Here is a 22,714-nt window from a genome sequence, read left to right as displayed (position 1 = left end):
TCTGAACCGACACCAGTAGGAAAAATGCCACATGCTTGAATACAAACTGGGTTTATTCAGCCGGACTCTGGTACACAGTGAGTTCATTCAGCAGCAAAACAGCAGTTCGTAAAATCTGTCAGCGCTGGGAGCATCTGCCTCTCAGCATCCTTAAATAAACGAGCCATGCTTCTTCTCTGCGCTGGTCTCGCCCTGGTGGTTGTCATGGGCTGAAGCTCCAGCCCAGCTGATTGTTGGGCCAGAACAGTTGTTTGGCCACATTTGTTCCTTGTTTGGCCACATCTCCGCGCCTTGCAGCTGAGCTCCGCTGCAGCCTCTGCCTCTGCTGCGCCCGCCAAAGCCATGAGTTCACTCACCATCAGTTCCCCATTATCATCGCTGACATAGGGTTTTTGTACTTGTCCGCCGGTATGTCATCTCCTGCCCGGGTTGGGGATGACGGTACCGCTGCCAGGGTTACCACTCTGGACTTTTCGGGAGTCTTCAGTGGCGTCTTCTTCATCTAGCTTAACCGGGGAGGATCGGCCTGAGGGGGTAGAAGCCGGACATTCAGCCACACGACGGCCTGGCTGGCCGCACCGGAAACATTTCACTGGAGGCCGGGTGATCCCCTCCCGGGTATCAGCCACCTGCCTGGGAGCCATTCTACTGGCAATGGGTGGTCACTCCCCGATCCTCTGTGGACCCACACCAGCGTCCCCTGAGGGCCAGCACTGAACTCTCCTCTGAAACAGCACTCCCACAATTCAGCGTCCAGCTCCTTGCTTGTATCTGAGCTGTAGCTATTTTACCACCATTATGAAGAGTTCTTTTGGGGAACATGGACTTGTTTTCTATTCCGCATTCTGGAGTCCTGTGTTCTACCCCAAATTCCCAGAATTTAATAATTCCTTATTAAAGATTTAGACTGCATTTTGGTTGAATCTAGAGGAGACCTTGAGCATTTGAAACATTTTTATTTATGTCATTTTCACATAAATTTGCAAACAGTACAAGAATATGGAAGTTCTGTGAAGAATACAATGTTAGTGTATGATTAATTATAAATTACTTCATAGAAAGATGTTTAGATTTTAAAGTTTTTGGGAAAATAAGATTTACTTTTTTCAGTTCAAGTTAAATACATAAGCACCTTTGTAATTTGTAGAGTGTGAAAATGTGTTGAAAATCACAGGATAGACCACTTTTAATGAAATGAGTATAAAACCTGTTATATCCAGCTTGAAATGATAGGAATGTATAGAAATTTCCATTATTAGTTTGTTATTTAAAAAAATATTTTAATGTAGTGCATTATGAAGTATTTGGCACAGCAAAGGTTTTGTTTTTAGTGAGTCACATAGATGGGTCAACCTCACAATGTGGAACACTCCTGTGACCTTTGCCACATTCAACGTTTCTTCCAGTTGAGTGGCCAAGTTGATAAGAAAAATGATTTAGGGTCAACAAAAATTCTTAAATCACAGCATCCCATCCTTCACAAAATAGTATCCTTTTCTATTCAGGCCTTTTTCTGGATTCTACACAGACCTTCTGTTCACATAATAAATAACAGATACTCTATGTTTATACATGAAAATATGGTTTTATCATAAGAAAAATGCATCTTATACATTGTGATCCTATATGGCAAAGTTACTCAATTGTCAGGCCAACTATCTTTTACTTTACTAGAGAGAAGATCAGCAACTTTCCTGAGGGAGTGTCCTCTAAGTAGTTACTAGTGTCACAATACCAGTTACAGTTCCTTGCTACAAAAGTCTGGGTTTTTTTTTTAAACTGGAGTTTAGGTATTCAAGTGGTTGACATAATAGTGCAACATATGTTTATGTATGGTTGAGAATATGATCAGGACTGGCAGTTCAACATCTATCAAAAAGATGAGGCGGCCTTGACAAGTGGATAGGAAGCAGAGGTGGGTTTCAGCAGTTCTGGAGAACCGATAGTGGAAATTTTGAGTAGTTCGGAGAACGGTACTAAAAATTCTGACTGGTCCCGCCCCCATCTATTCTCTGTCTCCGAAGTCCCAGCTGATTGGGAGGAAATGAGGATTTTGCAGTAACCTTCCCCTGGATTGGGGTGGGAATTTATTATTTATTTATTTTTATTATTCATATTTCTATGCCACCCACTCTCCGAGGATTCTTGGCGGCTTACACCAAAGACACTAAATAGCATATTGCCCCCAACAATCTGGGTCCTCATTTTACCCACCTCGGAAGGATGGAAGGCTGAGTCAACCTTGAGCCAATGAGATTTGATCCGCTGATCTGCTGAACTAGCAGTCAGCTGAAGTAGCTGCAGTACTGCACTCTAACCACTGCGCCACCTCAGCTCATGGAGCCGAATGGAGATTTTACAGTATCCTTCCCCTGGAGTGGGGTGGGAATGGAGATTTTACAGTATCTTTCCCCTGCCATGCCCACCAAGCCATGCCACACCCACAGAACCAGTAAAAATTTTTGAAACCCACTACTGATAGGAAGGATCCAGTGCTGTGATTTTGTCCAGACTTGTGGGCATGTTGCTTGAATGATAGAATAAATGCTTAATCTAAATGGATGGAACAAATTATAGTGCTCATTGGATGACGGTAAATTGCTAATTTTTTACAATGCAGTCATAGGTGTTCCAGAGCAGATTTAGGGAAATTTGCTCTAGAATGGAATCTCGTCACAGAAACTGGACAATGAGTTAAAAAACACCCAAATGTTTGGGATTCAAACTCTAAAATCTTTCCACAAAAAATTATTTCATATATTCCAAATGTTACATGTCATATAATAGCATGTATATTGCAATTTAAGAATTCTATGTCAAGATGATTCAGTGAACGAGGATTTATATATCCATTCTGAGGAAAAATTTCAACCTCTTTTATCAGTAAGTTGAACTACTATTCCTTAGTACAATTAACCGTGGTTCAAATTTGGTTTGCTCTATGTAATATCCCAAGTAGAAATTTGAACTACAACTTTATTTCCAAGTTTGTATAATACCTGACTGATGCAGGTGCTTACAAGCTTGAGTATATGTTCATATGAGCACATCTGTGCTTTTGCGTATGTATAAAATAATTCATTTTGATTTTCTAAACGAATATTTTAGAAGAACATTTTCTTATATGTTCATGAGGTACAGAGACAAATCTGGGTAAGGCTCATTTTATGACTTCACCTGAATGGTTTTTTGTTTGTTTTTTTATGTAGCTAGAAACTGTAGATTTTATAATGGAACACAACATAAAGCATAACATAAAGCTTATGAGCTCAGTCTTTTTTTTTTTTCCTGGTAAAAATATATCATTTTCAATCTTATCCAAGTCCAATTCATGGGAAGTGGTTTCTAAACATCTGTAATTCAAAATCTTTCCAACATCTGTAATTGAAACTCTTTCCAGTTGAGGGAAGGTGGGGGGAGAGAAAATGCAAAGCAGACTGCAAGAAGCACTGGAAATAGGCAAATCTGGTGTTTTAATATTCTAAGTAATGTATTAAAATACTGATATACTTTTTGGGTTAAGATTATTTGCCTGCTAATGCTTTAAAAATAGAATCATTTTATATGTAATTGGATTTTAAGCATAAATCTTTCCTTTAAAATGAAGCCTACTTTTGTATCTATTAGACAAAAAAACAAAGCTTTGGTATTTGTGGAAGCTTCATCTTCCCTACCAATTTGTTCCACAACTAGAGTTCCTTCCTATACTTTTCACAATCAGTATTATACGACTGCATATCAAAGAATTATGAAATTACTCTATAATCCCAGAGGATTTGGACACTAGTACCATTGGCTGTTGGTAACAAAAAATATTGCAAAAAGATTTTAGAAGATTTTCATGATACTATGTAGCAATGGGCCTACTGTTATTTAAACATAAATGTTTAAACTCCCATTAGACGTGCCTCAACCATCCAATGAAATTGAAAGCAGCTCTTTGGATATCTGCTTATGCTAGCACCCTTTATATTTCTAAGAAGCACTTTCAAATATTATACTGATTTCCAGTAGTCAATGGAAAAGATATTTATATAAGTAGGTTAACTTCCTTTAGAATTCATTATTCTTTCTATAGAGTACCATTGTCTCACTGGCTTCAAAAGCTGAATAGCTGAATCAAACAAGCATTTCATTTTGAAGAAGTTCTTAATGCTTCAGAGTCAGATTAAAATTCTTTGAATATATTTTCTGGTCCTTCTTCTCATTTTTCAAAAGTGTTTACATCCTATTCAGTTTATAAAATAAATGCATCTCCAAACCTTGGGTATCAGTAAACCAATTTTCTTTCATCCTAATATCTACAGGAAAAAAAACAAGTTTATTATTAGGAACAGAATGCTGCACAGAAAATTACAAATAACAATTTTAAAAATGCAATAAATATTTTTATTAGGAATTTTTATTAAATATTAGAATATGGTAAATTTCAATTTAGAAATTCAGTTTGGATGAGATTTGATTGAGTCATCAATTTTCTTTTTAATCAAGACAATTCAATTTGAGGATTCAAATGATTCTGATTATATACACATTATTCCAATTAAAACTGATGAGTCAACTCAAAAATTCAAACTGGATTATTAATCTGAACTGGATTTCAGTTAATTTGCCTACCATTGTTAGGTAATTGTCTTTTGCTTAAATTATTTTTATGAACACTGCAGACAGAAGCACTAGACAGATGGTTCACTATCTGCATTGGCACGAATGAAACATCCTTCCTAAAAGCAAGGAGTAGTAATGTAGTAGCATCTTTTAGGAGCCTTTCAGAGCTGCTTTAAAAGCTATCCTTGCTCATCTGTACATCTATATAGAGGTAGTCCTCGACTTACAACCACAATTGAGCCCAACATTTCTGTTGCTAAGTAAGACATTAGAGTTTTACCCCATTTTACAACCTTGCTTGCCATAGTTGTTAAGTGAATCACTGCAGTTGTTAAGTTAGTATCACAGTTGTTAAGTGAATCTGGCTATGAGTCAGTTGCCAAGCATCTGACATTTGATTGCTTGACCGTGAGGATGCTGCAATGGTTGTCATAAGTCATTTTTTTCAGACCTGTTGTAACTTTGAATGGTCAGTAAGTGAACTGCTGTAAGTCGAGGACTACCTGTACATTCTACTGGGACCAACAGCACAGACAGGGACAGCCTTTGAAAGTGAAACAAACCTAAAGAATGCAGCTATTTAAACACTTCTAGGTTTGTGCTAATGTGCTTCACCAAGCATTTTTGAATGCTTTTCCCATACTTAATATCCATTCATGTAAATCTTTGGTAACTAATCTAAGTAGTCTGAGAAGACATTTACTCTTTCCATTTAAAAAAAACCTGACTCTAAAAGAAGTTTAGTTTCTTTCAAAATAATTTCCAGTGTTTAAACTTTAATTCTGAGATTTCAAAAATGTCAAATTCTGCTAATAGAACTGGTGACATTTAAAGTCATTAACAAGCTGCAGCAAAAAAAGGATGGTCCCTCCATTGGTTCTGTAAACCAACCACTACTTCAAATGGATAGTGATTTTTTTCAGTTTGTTATTTGATAAATAGCATGTAGCAGCAATAGTGATAGATGCCAAATGCTAAATTATTGAATGCAAATTAAAGATTAAAGGGAAACAGTATGGAAATTGGCTGTAGAGAGATTAAGGCAAATGTTACATTATTATAAATAATTTTAGTTACTGGAAGATTAATACTAAATCTGATATGTACAAATGCCATGTTTAGGCAACTACTTAAATATTCACACAGAAACAATACAAAGTTTTCAGATATAGACATGTTGGAAAATGGAAAATACTCAACTTTCTAACATCTACATGGGTGTTCTTCTGTAAGATCATGTATAATTACATGATTTTGAGTGGAGAAGTCAAAGCGGGTCATAATTATGACTATGGTCTATATTTTTAATAGATAGCTACTGTTAGGGATTTGTCAATGTGAGCTAGAAATAAAAGCAGCTGTTTGTAAAATTCATGTAGCAGTAGGGAAGTACCGATCCCTTTAAAGGTTCAAAACAGGATTTCTACATTTCACAAACAATCCAATCTGAGTATCATGCTTTGGCAAACAAAATTGAGTCTGGCATTATTCTAGGTTCATTCTAGGCGACTCAATTAAGACAGATTTGGGGGGGGGAGGAAATGAAAGTTTGGCAATTTCATTTTTATAATGGAATGAATCACATGAAACCAAAACAAGTATAAAATACAGGCAGACATAGGCCCAGTTCCAGGTATGTGAAATCATAATAACACTGCCTGGCACTCCAAAGCATGTAGGGGCCCAGAATGCAACACCTATCTGCAACTCTAAAGCAGCCATGCCTTTTCCCAGGATTGCATGTATTTCTGCAACAGCAGTTGGATGGAAAACATCCAGCTGCTTTAAAAAGTTGCAGACAAGTCCCATGTACTCTGGAGAACCTTTTTGGAACTGAATCTGAAGTACTACACAGTCCTACTTTGTAGGGATTTGGTTCCATAAATATGGCTTGCAAATGTAGCAACCTTTTAAAACAACTTTATCTGTTTCCAGGTTCGATCCAAGTCATATCCCTGAAAGCAGATACGTCTCCTGTATAAGTTAACTCTCAATGCTGTACAGCCCCAATACGCCATGCCTTTAAGCTCCTTCCTAAAACAACTTCCACCTTTTTGGGGACAATAAATGTTTTACTTTTAAAAATGAGTGTAATTTCCTATCATACCTGAACTTTGGGGGGGGGGGGGCTTTGACTAGAAAGTTGTTATTCCCAACCTGGCATCCTCCAGATACTAGATGACAATTTCATTTACAAAGTATTTTATGAAGCAATTGGTTAAGGAAGGATAATTTGAACCATAGCTAGCTCAAAAAAAGTAGGCTCCCGGATTATGTGAAAATTTATATTAAGATTAATGTTGAATTCTACTTAAAAGAGTAGCCATAGTATGGCAAAGAAAAAGAGTACATAAATCCCTTATAGAAGTATAGCACATAACTTTAATTGAACATTGTGTCTGACAATTTCATTAAAAAAAAGTACTTCATATACTTCCTGTCATTATAATGCACTTCTATCTTCATGCTACATTTTACTAGTACTACTGCAAAATACTAGAGAGAAACAAGAAAGAACTTACGGGGAGATTGTACATCCAGAGGCATATGCATGATGGCCTGTGTAACGGATATCACAACGTACAATGTTGTTGGAATAGTCTGATTCCGGTACCAAGTAACTAGGGTTGACACTAACCTACAAAAGAAATACATGCTATACTTTACAGGTTTCATATAATACTAAATAAGCTTGGGTTTTCTAATTAATGAAATGTGATTACCTTTAAAATGTAATTTCCAGGTTTAACATCTGTAATATCAATCCACTGGCAGTCTATATCAGCATTGTAGGTATCGTAACAACCAGGACTCAGCCCCTAGAAATGTAATGCTGATTTTTTAAAAAATTGAGAGAATAACCATTTTAAAATACAGTATAATAAGCATATATTACTTGTAGAATAAAGAAATAGTCACTTTTCTTCTGTAAAGATTATTGGTTTATTTTTGCCATATCTGGAGCCTTCAACAGTCTTCAAATACCAGCAGATTTTTCTTCTTCAAGTATTTTATGTCTAATACTTGAGATACATGGCTGGTCTAAAAGCAAACAGTGACATCCATTGGAATAAGCTAGTAAAACAGATGCTTATGCTGCTATCCTCTAACTGCTATCATGCTTGAATACCCTGAATGGATAGCTCCATTTAAGCTACATATATAGTCTTCACAATTTCCGATATACAAGGTCCATCCCTTTCTCTACCATGAAATTATTCTAAGTGATATCTTGACTGTTTCTAGGGAAAGTATAATGTTTAGTCACAGACTTTGTGTCACTTGGCAAGAACAGTCTTGGCTACGGAAAGGAAGGTCATGGGTATATAGAATGCTGGCAGCTGAATATGTTTTTTAGATTTGGAATCAGACTGCAGTCTTCAGTAATTGCTGAGGAAAATGCTTCATAAAATGAAGCTATTAAAATGATCATGTTAAAATGAGATGGAGATAAATTCCTTAAATTCTTCAAAATATGATACTATAAGGCTTGATATAGTTGGTTACTTATTTGTAATTGTGAGATACATGCTGTAGAGACTAATTATTGCCGGTTGCATCAGACGTAATATGCTTGTAAGTGGTGTCAATCAAAATATAGTCAAGAACATTGTTGCAATTTATTATGATGCAATACAGTTCTATCAGCTATGAGAAAACTGAAGTAATGCTGCTGAAAAACGTATAGAGGAACAGGAGGATATGTTTATAGCAAGTCAAAATAAAAGAGAGAATGTAAGTAATTTTCACCTGAACAGGACCCTAACACAAGAAATCTGAATCAAGATTTCATCTATGGTCTATTACCTTCACTATTAATGCTATTACTTTTAAATTTTAGGTAATATTGAAGCATAATTATTAGATTTTTGCAAACATAGATCTAGTTTGATGTAGATTATATAAAAATATGGTCTTTGCTGTTTCTTCCATTCAGCCCTTTACAGTTTTCTTGGCAAGATTTTGGAAGTGGTTTGCCATTGCTTACTTCTTAGGACTAAGATTAAGTGACTGGCCCAAGGTCAGTTTGTGACTGGCTTTGTGCCTAAGGCAAAACTAGAATTTATTGTCTCCTGGTTTCTACCTTAATGCCTTCATTACTACACCAAACTGGTCCTGTAATACTTATTTGTAGTACGTTATATATTATTATTTGATTATTTAAATTAATATTTAATAAAAATACTGTTCATGAAACACTGCTAGATAGTATTATATACTGTAAGTAAATAATTCATAATACTAAGGGCAGAAAGATCCAAGCCTAAACTGATGATAATGTTGATATTTCCTTTAAGCCAATGCACCAAGAGAATTGAGCAAACTATTACAAACTCGAAGTTGATATTAGCAAATCTACTCATTAAAATTAAAGCAACTCTTAACAGCTGCAGGTTTTTTTTCAGGCTTATGTAGAAGTTTCAAAAAATTGAGCTGCTTAAACAAATCGCAAAAACAAAGAAAGCTGCTCTTGTGCAGAGTACAATGCACTTCTTTCATATCATTTTCAAAATATGAACAACCCATCATCAACTATCTCTGTCTACTAGCTAAGTCAGTATTTCTCAATTTCAGCAACTTTAATGCTGGCTGGGGAATTCTGGGAGTTCAAGTTCACCCATCTTAAGTTGCCGAGGTTGAAACACACTCAGCTAAGTAATTCTCTGTACCAAGCTTTAAAATGCAATAAACCTTTGAAAGGGATCTAGTTGCTGATATATGTCAATATTAAATTGAAAATGAAAATTGTTTAAGGAAAGACAAATTGCTAAACTTGAACATGATTATACTCAATTTAATCTGATGGTTAATCAATGAAAATTAATAGCATTCTGGAAATGAAATTTACTTAAAGAAAACTTCAAGAAACATTTACCTTGGTTTGCATTACATATTTCAAGTGAGTAAAACAATTCATTTACAAACTCTTGCTATTTACTAAAGGACAGCTGTATTCCAAAAGGCAATAGGATAATCAAGATTAGGTTCAAAATTATGCAGTCCTATGATTTTTATTTTCATTCTTTATTTGGAGGGAAGATTATCAGAAACTGGTGCCCATTTTTAAGAAAACTTAAACTAAGATCCCCAGAGCAACTCTTCATAGATATAATTCTTTGTACTATTCTATTAAGGATACTGGTACTCCTTGACTTACAGTATTACTGTAATTAAGCCTAGAATGATGGTTGTAAATTATTGTAGTCATAAATTGGGGCACTCATATGACTGGAAGTAATTTTCCAGTCTTTTTTGTGGACTTTGTTCAGCAAATACAGTGGTCATTAAGCAAATGTAGCTGGTAGCCAATTATTAATTCATTCATCTTAATAGGAGATTTTTGCCGGAAACCGCAAATAATGTCAGAAACCAGCAAACAATGTTGCGAATCCCAGTCATGTGATTGCAGAATGTTGTGGCCAATCATAATGCTGACCCACCCAACATATACTCATGTGACCCTGGGGGCAACAGCATTTATGACAGCCAGAGTGATTTACAGCCCATCAAGCACAAATTTCTTGGCTGTCATAATTTCAGTTATAAAACAACTAGTCATAAAGTGAGGACTATCTTTATTTTACACTAACTCATTCTACCTGGCAATAGATTAGAAAGATGTTACTCACCATTCCTAAAGAAATTTAAACATCAGTTTTCATTCATTCTATTCCTAACTATTTTCTGGTAGATTAAGCACTTTAAATCTAAAGATGTGAAACTGTTCATTATATACTTCTTTGTAATGCAAAGTTTCATAGTTTCATAGTTTATAGAAATTGATAGCTGATATTAATCTAAATTCTATCTAAAGAATAGCAGTATTAATAATTATACATTACCTGTGTATGGGCTGTACATGCAAATCGCCTATAGTATCCATAGTCACAAGAAGTGTCTTCAAGACAAAAACTTGCTTTGTGTCCTTCAGCTACTCTACTGTGTGAGCTTGCTTCAAGTAAGTCATAATGACTGAATTCATCCATGCTATGGTAATGTCTGTTAATAAATTAACAAACAATATTACTTTAACTTATTGCACCAGGAATCAACATCTTAATAATAATTTGGCAAACAAGGCAATTGTCAACAAGGCAATAGTCAAAATAATATTTTCCCAAATTTTAAATATTGCAGTTATATTCAGTTCTATTAGGCAAATACTTTGAAGTCCAGTGATACTACTGTCTACATATTATAATTCCAATGATTATAATAAAATATAGCCTTTAAGAATGTTGTTATATGTTGTTTGTTTAAACCATAGGCAACTGCTATTTTCAAATTTCCTATTAGATTACGTAAGGAAGTAAATATGGAAAGTAGATTCATTTATTTTATTTATTTATTGGTTCGATTTATATGCCGCCCTTCTCCGGAGACTCAGGGCGGCTTACAATGTGTTAAGCAATAGCCTTCATACTTTTGTATATACCTGCTTAGTAGGGCTTTCGGCGCTATTAGCCGAAAGCCCTACTAAGGCTTTCACTATTAGTCTATATGCAGTATTAGTCTTGTTTTAACAATATTATCTGACTAAAATTATTTGTGTTACTCTCATAAATTCAAGATCCTTCTCTTTATGAAATGCTTCCTTTTTTTAAATGGATCTAGTAAAATATGCAAAATAAATTAAAATTAAGGTCTCAGGTCGTCTTCTAGTTCTACATATATGCAGATAGGTTTGTTTGTTTGTTTGCATATTGCAGTTCTATTGTCATTTTATATATCAGGGGAAGTGTGTCGACCATTTTCTATTAACAATATTATTGCTGTTTATGGCCATTGCATTAAGCTGCAAAAATCTGGTTAGCAATATATATTTTACTGGCCTCTAATTGTCACCTGGATTTTGGCAGCCCAGGTATGGTGGCCCAAATCTCAGACTTCCTTAACCAGATTATCTCCTAGGCATTTTGGAATTGCAAATCCTAGAAATCCGAGGCCACATATTTTCTCCTTACTCTGGCTGCAAATTCTTACTAGTTCTGATGTATCTAAAAAGCATACAGTTTGAGAACCCTGAGATATTGAATAGAAAATGAAATCACACACACTTCAAAATGAATTTCACCTTTATGATCTAAAGTCATAAAGACAGCCAACAGGTAAGGATCAAAAGTTATATTCCAATTTTTGCTAGTGTTTTCATAATAAAAAATAACGTTAACCATTATCTTTGCAGTATTTTTACATGTAGATAATTCATATTTTATATTTTTTTTATATAATTCTATATATTTTTCTTGACTGTACACCGCCTTGAGTCCTACGGGAGAAAGGCGGTATAGAAATATAATAAATAAATAATAAATAAATAAATAAATATTTACACAGAAGGAAAAGGACTCCACATTAGATACCTTTACCCAGTAATGCCTCCATTACAATATTTAAATGTAATTTATCCTTTCTTGTCAATTAAATTTGATTGGTATTAATGTTTATACAAACAAATTAAGATGATTGGTGCCACGCACTTATTTTTAGTATTCTAGTATTACCGTGTTTACACTCAAATTAGGCACTATTTTATATATTAAACTCAGCAATTCATTTTGATATCTAAAATACTCCTTTACTGAGCTATAAATCAAAGGAAAATGGTTATTCAGAGAAGATTCCAGTCTATTGACAATTTCTTCAGGAATTTCCTGAATTTACACAGTGCAACCCAGGAAAAGACAAAAGAAGCTGCCCAACAAATGTGATACACAGGCTCATGTTTGCTGCAAGTTATCTTAATGTTTTCCACACAACAGCAACAAGAAGAGTGGAACAGACAAAAACAGTAAATAACAAAGGAATATAATTTAAAAGTGCCACATTGAACATTTCACTCACTGATGACAGCTGTGCCATTCCCATGAGTATCGTGGTCGGCTTGGTAAGAAATCTGATGTACCTTGATTTTTCACTCTCTGTGGAAATCTCAGAAGTACTCGGTTATCATAGTCTCTAACATCTGATCTGTAAGCTGAGCTGCAAGAATATGCATATGAAAAGAGTGAAATTGTTTAACAAGTAGGTCTTAATTTAAAATGTCATATTTATATTGTGTAATTGAATACATCCTCTTGGAATTTATCAGGCTTAATGCAGCTTTCATCAGTGAAAACAACGGGGAGTTAAGTTAATCAGGACTAACATAAATTGCAATGGTCCATCTTAAGCATGACTAACAAGGATTCAACCCAGTGAAAATCCACTGTTTTTAAGATTCTAAAGCTGCTAAACAATTTTTATGGAATGTCTACATTAGAAAAATATTGTGCAATATAATTGATGTTTCTCATTCTTTCTTGATAAGAGACATGGATATTTTTTTAGTTGAATCACTTTCATTTACAGGAAACGTGGAACTGCCCTCAGCAGTATAACAATCTCTTCGATATCAGTATTCATAACTTCAAAATAAAGTTAAGACCATAAAATATTTCCATTTTTATTTAAGTCTACATAAAATACAGCCAAACGCTATTGGTAGCCAGATTCTTTTGAACACTTTTTTCTAATTAATATTCTTCCTTTGAATAAAGTCACTGAGCAACTCAGGTTTCCTGTTTCTTTCAGAATTTATGGAATTAAGAACTAAGGAGAAATTTTCTGACAGTTAGAACAATTAATCAGTGGAACGACTTGCCTCCAGTACTTGTGATTGCTCCAGTACTGAAGGTTTTTAAGAGACTAGGCAGCCAGTCCAATTTTTCTAGATTTGTTTCTTCCTATTATTTCTGTTGTTGACTGCCCCCTTGATTCTTCACTTTTTTCTTCCCCATCAATTTCAGCAGAATTCATTTGTTTTATCAATTTTTCTGATTAAAAGAAAAACTGAACAGAAAAATATAGCTGGAATCGTATGATATTCCTAGTTTCATCTGCAGTTTAATTCCATTTCCATTAAAAAGAAAATCCATATAGATTTACAACTATATCCAAGAAAAAGTACCTGCCTCAAGCATATTAATGAAATCTAGACTAACATTGCTTTGAATCAGCTTGAGTTATAAAAATCCATTTGAAACTTAGCTCTAAATGTTATTGGGCATTTTTTTACAATTGCTATGGTCAAACAAATCAAATATGTGTAGGTTGTCAGAGCTCTGTTCATAAATTAGATTGCAACATCTCTACTGGAACCAAGTCTCATTCAGTTCAATTGGGCTTAATTTCAAATATCTCGTCTGTCTGTTTATTATTAAGCCAAAGATTTGCCAAGGATTCAAAGCAGTGCTTCACAAATTAAAACTTTTTAGCATTTAAGCAGTGACAACCTTTCAAACCTTGATGTCTCCTTTGGAAACTGTCCTTGGTGTTTCACATGTGTGCCTAGGAACTGTAGCTGTCTACAGACACATTACCTTTGCTATAGACGTCGTGTATACATGCAGATTAATGGGCAAACAACTAGATACAGCTTTCAAACTAGCAGTACAAACCTTGTATAGGGCCCAGCTACTTTTAAGTTTCAGAGAGAGGTGCTTTGCAGGATCCAATCTACATTGGCCACTGGGACCAAACACTTATTCTTCCAAGTTTTTGGGCTCCTGCTGGAGCCTGTCATCAAGGTACTTCTTTCTCTCCAGAATATGTGCACTGCGGTATCCTATGCATTGTATTTATATGGTTCCTGATTATGTGTAGCTTTTACTTAATTGGGGTGTTTATGTCTGGCTATTAAATCATTTTTGTTTCTTTGTGCCACTGCACCCTCGGCTCCTATGTACCTGATAGACTGGTGGTAGATCAGCACTTCTATTGACTGACAAGGGGCCCGTTTCTCAGGCTTCAATCATTTCTCTGGTTATTTTTGTCCCTGCTCACCCAATAATCATAATACCTGCAAAATTGAATGTTCATTGTTCATTGAGAAGTGAGGCTACCAACGAGACCTGAACTCATTGATAGCCTCACACTGCAGTGAGCAAGGACATGCATTTAATTTCCCAGCTAATATGAATATTGGGTGAACAGGGACAAAAATAGCCAGTGAAACGATTGAAGCCTGGGAAGTCAATAGCCCCTTGTCAACTTGGAAGAGTAAGTCGGTCCTGGTGACTGACTTAGATTGGATCCTGCAACATTATCCTGGGACACATATATTTATCTTCATTCCTAAGAAATGCTTTGGTTTGAAGGATTTCTGAGAGCTTTGCTGACCCCTACTATCATGTATTATCATAGCTTTATCCTAATGCATGTTTATGAAAGCCCCACTGCATTTAATGTAACTTACTTCCGCATGTACGCATTCGATTACAGCTTCATTATGAAATGAACTGCACTGATTATGATTTGGTATCTGATTATCAATTAATCTAGATGCTGAAATGCAGTGAGTTAAAAATAGATTAGAGTAGGGAGATAGCTGAGAAATAACTGCACATTACAATCAAACAGCAATTTAAAAATTACTTTATTCTGTTGTGTACAAAGCAATGTGCTCAATAAAGGCTTTCTTTTCAAAAATTAATAAAGCTCTGGGTTAATGAAAAACAGATCCTGGTAAGAAAGTAATTCCTAAACAATCAAAGCATGGAAACCTTATGTAGCTTGGTCATCAAGCTTTCAGCAGACATTAATAAAAACAGTATGTTTTATGAATTGGAATAGTAAAGGAATTTTCTCCACTGCTTAAATTCTACTGAAATCATGTCTATTTCCCTCTTGTTAAGTTACCAGTGCAATTCAAAATCTTTGATAATGTATCCTGGGCACAAAACAATAATGTTCAAACAATATGTGCCTCAAAAAGTTAATTCTTTTATAAACCTGTATTCTATAGTTTGGCCTTCTTCAATCTAGTGTTCTCCAAAAATGTAAGGGTTACTAGAATTCCCAGTCAACATGGGGAAAGATTGAGATACTGGGAGTTGTACTCCCCCAAAATCTTTAGGAAAAGACTGAAACTTATTCAATAATCTTTCTATTCAACAGGTATTTTATGAGGATATGAAATCAAAGTCATCCCTGTACTTACCTAGCTAGACAATTCTCTTCAGCAGCACACCTCAGGTTGTACATAGACGTCTTTTGGACATAAGTGGCTGCTTGAATGTAATAAGGATCTGGCACTAAATCTGGCAACCCTGCAGTGCATCAAATCACACACAAATATACAGAAAATAGATCAGGCCCAGAAAACATCTACAAATTTTACTCTTGAAAAAGGCAGACAAAGTTGCAGTTTCTAGTCATAGTGTGACAAATGGGAACCCTATACTGTACACAGTCATTTAGTAAGACCACAAATCACTTTTCAGAAGATCAAAAGAAACATTAAAATACAATGTGTCTTCCAGATTGGAACTATTATACCACATGATCCTGTAAAATAGTTTTCTTATGTATCTTAAAGGCATTTTCCTCATAAGGCCACCAGCTGAGGAAAACAATAAGTTTGCCAGATACCAAAACTGTGTCTAGAACAATAAATTATGCTTGTTGTCTTAAGACAACAATAGATATTCTCAAAAAGGCTGTGAACATCCATTAAGTAGGCTATATTAAATTACAACCAAACATGAGCCTCAAAATAAAGCCAACAACAGCCTATCTTGAATTTGAGTGTTATCTAGGAGACTTACATTTCTACTTTTCAAGTTTGGTTCAGTCCCAGTGCTGAACCTTCCGGATAGCAGCACTTGAAATAATACAAGTAACCTTGACCAGCACACCTACAAAGCTTTCTCCTTGCCATGTTATAGTCACATCTAAAGTCAAGGGCAAGCTGATGAAGTTCTAATAAACTTATATGCAAAAGGGACTGGAATCCATCTAAGAAAATGAACCATTAACACTCCCCCCCCTTATAAATGCCACTTCCTAATGGTTGCTGTTCTATTAGAATGAGGGTCCTCTCTCCTCGTAGCTCCCAGCATCGTGGTGTTTTGCATTACTTTAACTCTCAACATCTTATTTTTTAGCGCAAGATCCCGACCGACTACCGGGCGAGGGGGAGACTTGGGACCAGATGGTGATCAGCGGATGTGGGGCTGGCCGAGGTGAAATCCCGCAGGCTGCCGAGAAGGGAGGGACTTGCCACGCGGCTGGGTTGGATCTGGGGGTGGGGGTGGGAGCTCGCTTTTTGGAGGGACACCGTTACAGACTCAAACGGCTAATTCGGTATCTGCGGGCAGATATTTAAAAACTTCCTTAGAATAGACGTGCAATTCTTCACCTTGTTCCTTTTAAGCAAGCCTGTCCCGCCGCCTGGGTGTGACTGCTTGAAATGCGCGCCCTTACCGTATTGAAAATAGCCGGTGCCGTACCCCGGTCGGTAGCGGCCTCTCTGTCGGGGCTGCTCATAGGTATCATGGTAGTTATAATAAGGGTTGTCGTCCGTGTACTTGTACGGGTTGTACGGGTCGTCCCCCACCATGACGTCTCCGCGGGGCGGCTGCCGGAGATTGCTTAGAGTAAAGCCAGTCTCATTGCCCGTCCTGGCGGGGGCGCGCTCCGCGGGGCTCCCTTGCGCTCCGCCTCGGCCCCCGTCCGTGCCATTTCTGTCGGACGGTTGCTCGTAGCCGGCTTGGAACCAGTACTGCGCCTCCGGTTTTCGGGTGGCAGTGGCGCCTCTGCCTGCGGCGCTTCCCGGCGCCCTGCGAGGAGAAGTGTCGTTGCCCCTGAGGAGCAAAACGTGGCCTCCTTGCGCGGGCTCCTGGCTGACCCTACGACGCGCGGGTTGATACTGGGAGCCGACGCTGAGGAGGCTGTACACCTGCCCGTTGTTCTCCCATTGAATCCGCTGCCTCCAGACGGCGGGAGGAGGGGGCGGCGGATTCCTCGGTGGCATCCCGTCCGCCGGCAGCCACAGCAGGCAACTCCAATAGAAACACGCTTGCAGCTGGGCAAGGCCCAGGAGAAGCGGAGTCCGGGAATGGAGGCGCATGGCGACGGCGTGGGTCTCTCACAAGCGAGCGGGAACTCCACTCGACGACACTGCAGGACTAGGGAAGGGGAGCGCGCTCCAAGGTCCCTCCCAACACTCTTATTCTGTTAGGTCAAAAGGAGCAGTTGGCGGCTTTCCTCTTCTCTTTTCCCAGCTGCAGACCTCCGACTTATTTTGCGCAAAGCGAGCGAGCCCACCTCGTTCTCTTTCTTTTCCTCCCAGTGCTTTCTTTTGCAGCGAGATGGGATTGGGGAGGAGGAGCAGCCTTCGCCTCGTCCTCGCTTTCGCTGAAGTCTGGAATGAAGCAGTGGGAGAGAATTGGAGGAAGGGCGGAAAGGGGGAGGAGATGAGGGATTTCAAAGTTTCTGGCACATTTGCAAAGTTACACAAGCCCATTCTGGCAGACGGATTCTCTTATTTGTTCACGTAATGCCATTGGAAACGTGCAAGCCCGGTCGTTCCTCTTCCTCTCTGGTTTTCCATCTTTTTTTCCAGCCTTATTTCTCCCGGTCGGGAGAAACCCAAAGAAGACAAACAGCAACCGAGCGCCACTCTGGGTATTTAGGAGTCTCTTTCTGCAATCGGCACGCTTCTCGCCGTCTAGGGTTAACAATATGCAGGCATTTCACTTTCCTCAGACAATTTGGTCTGCCAGGAGGTGGGGCGCTGCCAAAATATGCAGAGAGAAAAATGCTATTAGATCACCACCACAACTTGAGAGGCCAGAAAGCAAAGTCAGAAAGTGAAGAAACATGTTTTCAGGGAAATATTTTCGCAGAAGTCATCTCCCACTGTTGGACCTCTGGTGAGGAAACTTGGTGGTGGCAGGATGAAAAAACAACAACTGCACATTCTCCTGCAATGCCCTTGCATTATGGCCCAAAATCCTCCTCAAATAAAATTGTGCATACCAACTTTTGTTTTTCCCTGGGTGAGTCACAAAAGAAGTTCGTGACAGACGTGAAGACATGAATTTTGCAAAGAGGTGTAAGTCAAAGTGTGTTTCCCATGGAACTGACTGTACAGCACATCAGAAATATTGCTGGGGTGGGTAGGAGAAATCATCAGTTTCAAACAGTTTCTACTTCTTTGGACCACCTCCAAGCAGAATCATGAACCTGTTTTTCCCAGAATAATTTATAGATGCTCTTTGAATCCAACTAACATATAACTTCTATTATTAACAGTTTTATATCAAGATTAACTCCATTTTGCTGGAATTCAGTCTGAGTTTGTTTAGACTGTCTAGACTCACACAACTTGCAGGTACTAGATCAAGATTTCCACCACATCATCTAGTCAACCTGAGATGGATATATATTACTGGCTTTCATCAATATAGAAAAAATAACTTATCCTAAGAGAGTGATGATCTCTTCCTGTGAATTTATAGATAAAGAAAAAGAATAGTGAAAAGGGCCAAACGATGAAGGCCTCAGCTTCCCTTCCTACACCAATGAAGAATAGAATCTCTCCAGAAGCAAGAAAGCTTCTGTAGAATAGTGACCAAGATGCCCAATCTTTGCAGATGGTCAAAAAGGACACCATGGTCAATGATTTTGAGTGCTGCTAAGAATCTCTAGTTTCTTGGGCGTTGAGGGGGACCACATGAGTCCTGCCACAGATCATCCACAAAAAAGAGTAAGGAGCTTTCCAATCCATTCCCAAGCCTGAACCCTGACTGGATCCAGGGATCTAGATAATTTACTTCATCCAGAATGCTCTTTAAATGCTGGGGTAACCTTGTCTACAATCTTGCCTATAAAGAAAGGTTGGAGATAGAAGAGTGATTATCTAGAACAGCTAGGTCGAGTAATTGCTTTTTGAGGATGGGACATAACAAGTATTTCAAGATTGTAGCAGCATCACCTACTTTAAGGAAGCTTTCATCATTTCATTTATCCAACCTTGTATTACCAGTGGTATTAAAATATCTGAAGACCGATCTTGGCAAAAATTAGATATATTTCACATAGAGTAATTTGTTCTCATTTACAGCTAAGTAAAGTATCACTGATTTTTTTTTTCTTTTTTCCCCTTCTCTACCTTGCTATATAGTTTACATGGGGATTTCTAGCTAAAGCTCAAGTCTAGCTAAACAGTTTATATGTGTATCTTTTTCCTGATTTCTTCAGGTCATTCATTTGAAACAGAATTGAGGAAAAAAATAATCTATATTAATACAAATAGCACACCCTTGTCTTTTCTATTAATACTAATCACCACACATAGAAAGCATCCCCTGCTTTTCTGTGCTACAGCTTCTGAGAAATAGTAATGGCAGGGATACACATGCCACATCTATTCCATATGTTCTCGTCGTTGCATAGCATACAGTCAGTTAGTTTAACATGCTGTCTTCCACTGCATGAAGGAGAACCAAGTATGCTGACAAGAATTTCCTCCATCAACATAGCCGGTCTTTACTTTGCCTCATTAACAAGACTGGTATGTAACATGGTCCTAACAAATTACTGTAAAGCAAGTTAGGGTAGATTTACTTTGGAACAAGTTACTGGTGGATTTCCCTGCCAGAGAGGAAAGCGTCCACCAATCCCCCTCCTTAACAGAAGGTGACTGGGAGAGGATATGGGTTTGGCCAAAGATGAGAGCAGGGATGCTGGATGGTTAAATCCTGTCTGCTTTGCTACGAAGGCCTTATCTGCCCCAGAGATCAACTATGGCACCTGATCCATGGCAATAAAATCATGAAGGGTGCAGCTCTGTCAAATGATTCCTGTGAGATACTGTGGGAGAGTGAAGAACCAGGTGTTTTAATATTTATCTTGGAAGAGGGAACTGCTGAAGATATACTGTACTACCAAAGAGCCTTGGTAGTACAGTGGTCTAAGGCACCCTGTTATTAAGCTGGTTATTAAGACCAGCTGCCTGCAATTACTGCAAGTTCGAATCTCTCCAAGGCTCAAGGTTGACTCAGCCTTCCATCCTTTCTAAGGTAGGTAAATTGAGGATCCAGTTGTGGGGGCAATAAGCTGACTTTGTATAAATATACAAAAGGATGAAGGCTATTGCTGAGCACATTGTAAGCCGCCCTGAGTCTCCGGAGAATGGTGGCATATAAATCAAATTAAAAATAATAATAAAAAAAAAGATATGAAAAAAAAAGTTTAAAAGAGACTCTGCCTTAGTTAACTCAGTGTAAATACGATAATAAATTATTACAGTTTTCAGGATACAGCCAGTATTAAAGTTGCTTTCTTAAAATGCATGTCATTCTTAGTTTCTTGGTCTTATAGCTATGTAGCACTCTTTCATGGATCAAGCACTTGAAGGAGGCTTCAGTAAAGCAGAACATACTCTCTTTTCCTCTATATTGGAAAGCCCCTACCCACCTCCAATATTCTCATGTTTCTCCCTCAAGAACTCCAGTGCAGTATACTGCCAGATTGTATGCATGGAGTATTTTTTTTTTATTTGATTTATATGCCGCCCTTCTCCAGAGACTCAGGGTGGCTTACAATGTGTTAAGCAATAGCCTTCATACTTTTGTATATTTATACAAAGTCAGCTTATTGCCCCCACAAACTGGGTCCTCAATTTACCTACCTTAGAAAGGATGGAAGGCTGAGTCAACCTTGAGCCTGGTGAGATTTGAAACTTGCAGTAATTGCAGGCAGCTGGTGTTAATAACACTGTTAATAACAGTGCTTTAGTATGCTGCGCCACCAGGAGTAGTAGCATTGGATAAAGCAAAAAGATTCAGCTAGTGCCAACACCATTGATCTGCTGATACAGATACCATACATATGATCTCTCCTGGATGACATGTCAGCAGCTGTGTGGGAAAATCATAGGGAGGCAGCACTAATAGAAGTTGCAGGACTTTCCTGGTTTTAGCAGCCTAGCATCCAATAGGACCTGCCAATATACTGCATTTCAATCAACCTCTTTTCTCCCTATTGCCCTGTGCAACCTGCCAACCTGCTCCAGGAATGTGGCACTAACTGGAGCAGGAGAATTATTTTCCTTCTACCTGAGTCATCGCTTTGTGGTGTGTTGAGACCAGTGGTGACATGTAAAATTTGTTACTACCGGTTCTGTGGGCGTGACTTGGTGGTAGTGGGGGTAATGTGACTGAGAGGGCATGGCCAACTTTTTCTTTTTTTTACTTTTAGAACCATTTTTCGGTTCTAAATTTTTCAGCCGAAGAGGTTGTAAAAAAAAAATGCTTTTAAAAGCCTCTGACGATCAGGCAACCCAGCTGGGATTATCAGAGCCTTTTAAAAGTGTTTTTTCTACAATTTCAGCCAAAGAGGTTGTAAAAAAAATTGCTTTTAAAAGCCTCTGACGATCCCAGCTGAGTTGCCTGATCATCAGAGGCTTTTTTTTCTTTAAAAAAAAATTTCTACAACCTCTTTGGCCAAAGAAGTTGTAAAAAAAATGCTTTTAAAAGCCTCTAACAATCAGGCAACTCAGCTGGGATGGTCAGAGGCTTTTAAAAGCATTTTTTCTACAACTTTGGCCCAACAAGTTGTAGAAAAAATGCTTTTAAAAGCCTCTGATGATCCCAGCTGAGCCGTGCAATCATCAGAGGCTGGTTTTTTTTTACTTTTAAAAGCATTTTTTCAGCCGAAGAGGTTGCAGAAAAAATGCTTTTAAATTTTTTTAAAAAAAAGCCTCTGATGATCGCACGGCTCAGCTGGGCACAGGGGGAGCAGGGATTTTTGCTACCGGTTCTCCGAACCACCCACCACCATTGCTACCGGATCGAGTGATCCAGTCCGAACCGACAGCATTTCACCCCTGGTTGAGACCCATATCAGCAGTTTACACATGGGTTGGAAGCACGTACGCCAGTGCTACTACCATTCCACAACAGCTGCTATACTAGTGAGCATACCATGAAGGGGATCTGGAAGAGAAGAATATGACTTTGAAAAGTCATGTCTCCTGACATCACATAACCCACCTTTTAGCTCTTACTTTCAGTCGATTATCAAATGGAAAGATAACTTACACCAGCCCAAAGCAGCCAATAGTAGCTGGATATATCTCATCCCTGCCAATGTCAAAAGCTGTGATGGAATGTATAACAGACTCTGAGAAAGTGGAAGAGGAAAAAGGTTGCAGCACCTTTCCTTGTTAGGTATACATTGAAACTGCATTCCTATATAGGCGGTGAACCACTATTAATCACACCTGCTTCTGATGGTCTCATCTAAATGGAATTTATCAAAGAGGAGTCCATCTTAT

The 22,714-nt window shown here is 37.9% G+C and overlaps 1 protein-coding gene across 1 annotated transcript; it reads right to left on the bottom strand.

The window, feature by feature from the left end:
• Positions 1-7,126: 7,126 nt before the first annotated feature.
• Positions 7,127-17,500, bottom strand: LOX (lysyl oxidase). Its single transcript, XM_070935707.1, has 6 exons — positions 16,855-17,500; positions 15,590-15,698; positions 12,454-12,591; positions 10,452-10,608; positions 7,332-7,427; positions 7,127-7,246 (listed from the first exon to the last, which is right to left on the bottom strand). Exons 1-6 carry the CDS (start codon positions 17,498-17,500, stop codon positions 7,127-7,129), a joined length of 1,266 nt encoding a protein of 421 aa, XP_070791808.1.
• Positions 17,501-22,714: the final 5,214 nt, after the last annotated feature.

Source organism: Pituophis catenifer, unplaced genomic scaffold, assembly GCF_029215685.1.
Source record: "Pituophis catenifer annectens isolate HBS135680 unplaced genomic scaffold, rPitCat1.0.hap2 SCAF_2, whole genome shotgun sequence".
NCBI lineage: Eukaryota > Metazoa > Chordata > Lepidosauria > Squamata > Colubridae > Pituophis > Pituophis catenifer.
Note: the sequence above shows the minus strand (reverse complement) of the source record. Positions and strands in the feature narration are given on the sequence as shown.

Excerpts from the sequence above, each read along its gene's own strand:
- LOX (XM_070935707.1), bottom strand. The coding sequence starts at position 17,500 with ATGCGCCTCCATTCCCGGACTCCGCTTCTCCTGGGCCTTGCCCAGCTG. Across the intron at positions 12,592-15,589 it reads GAAGAGAATTGTCTAGCTAG|CTCAGCTTACAGATCAGATG; the intron begins GTAAGTACAGGG and ends ATATTCTTGCAG. Across the intron at positions 7,247-7,331 it reads CTGGAAATTACATTTTAAAG|GTTAGTGTCAACCCTAGTTA; the intron begins GTAATCACATTT and ends TTTCTTTTGTAG.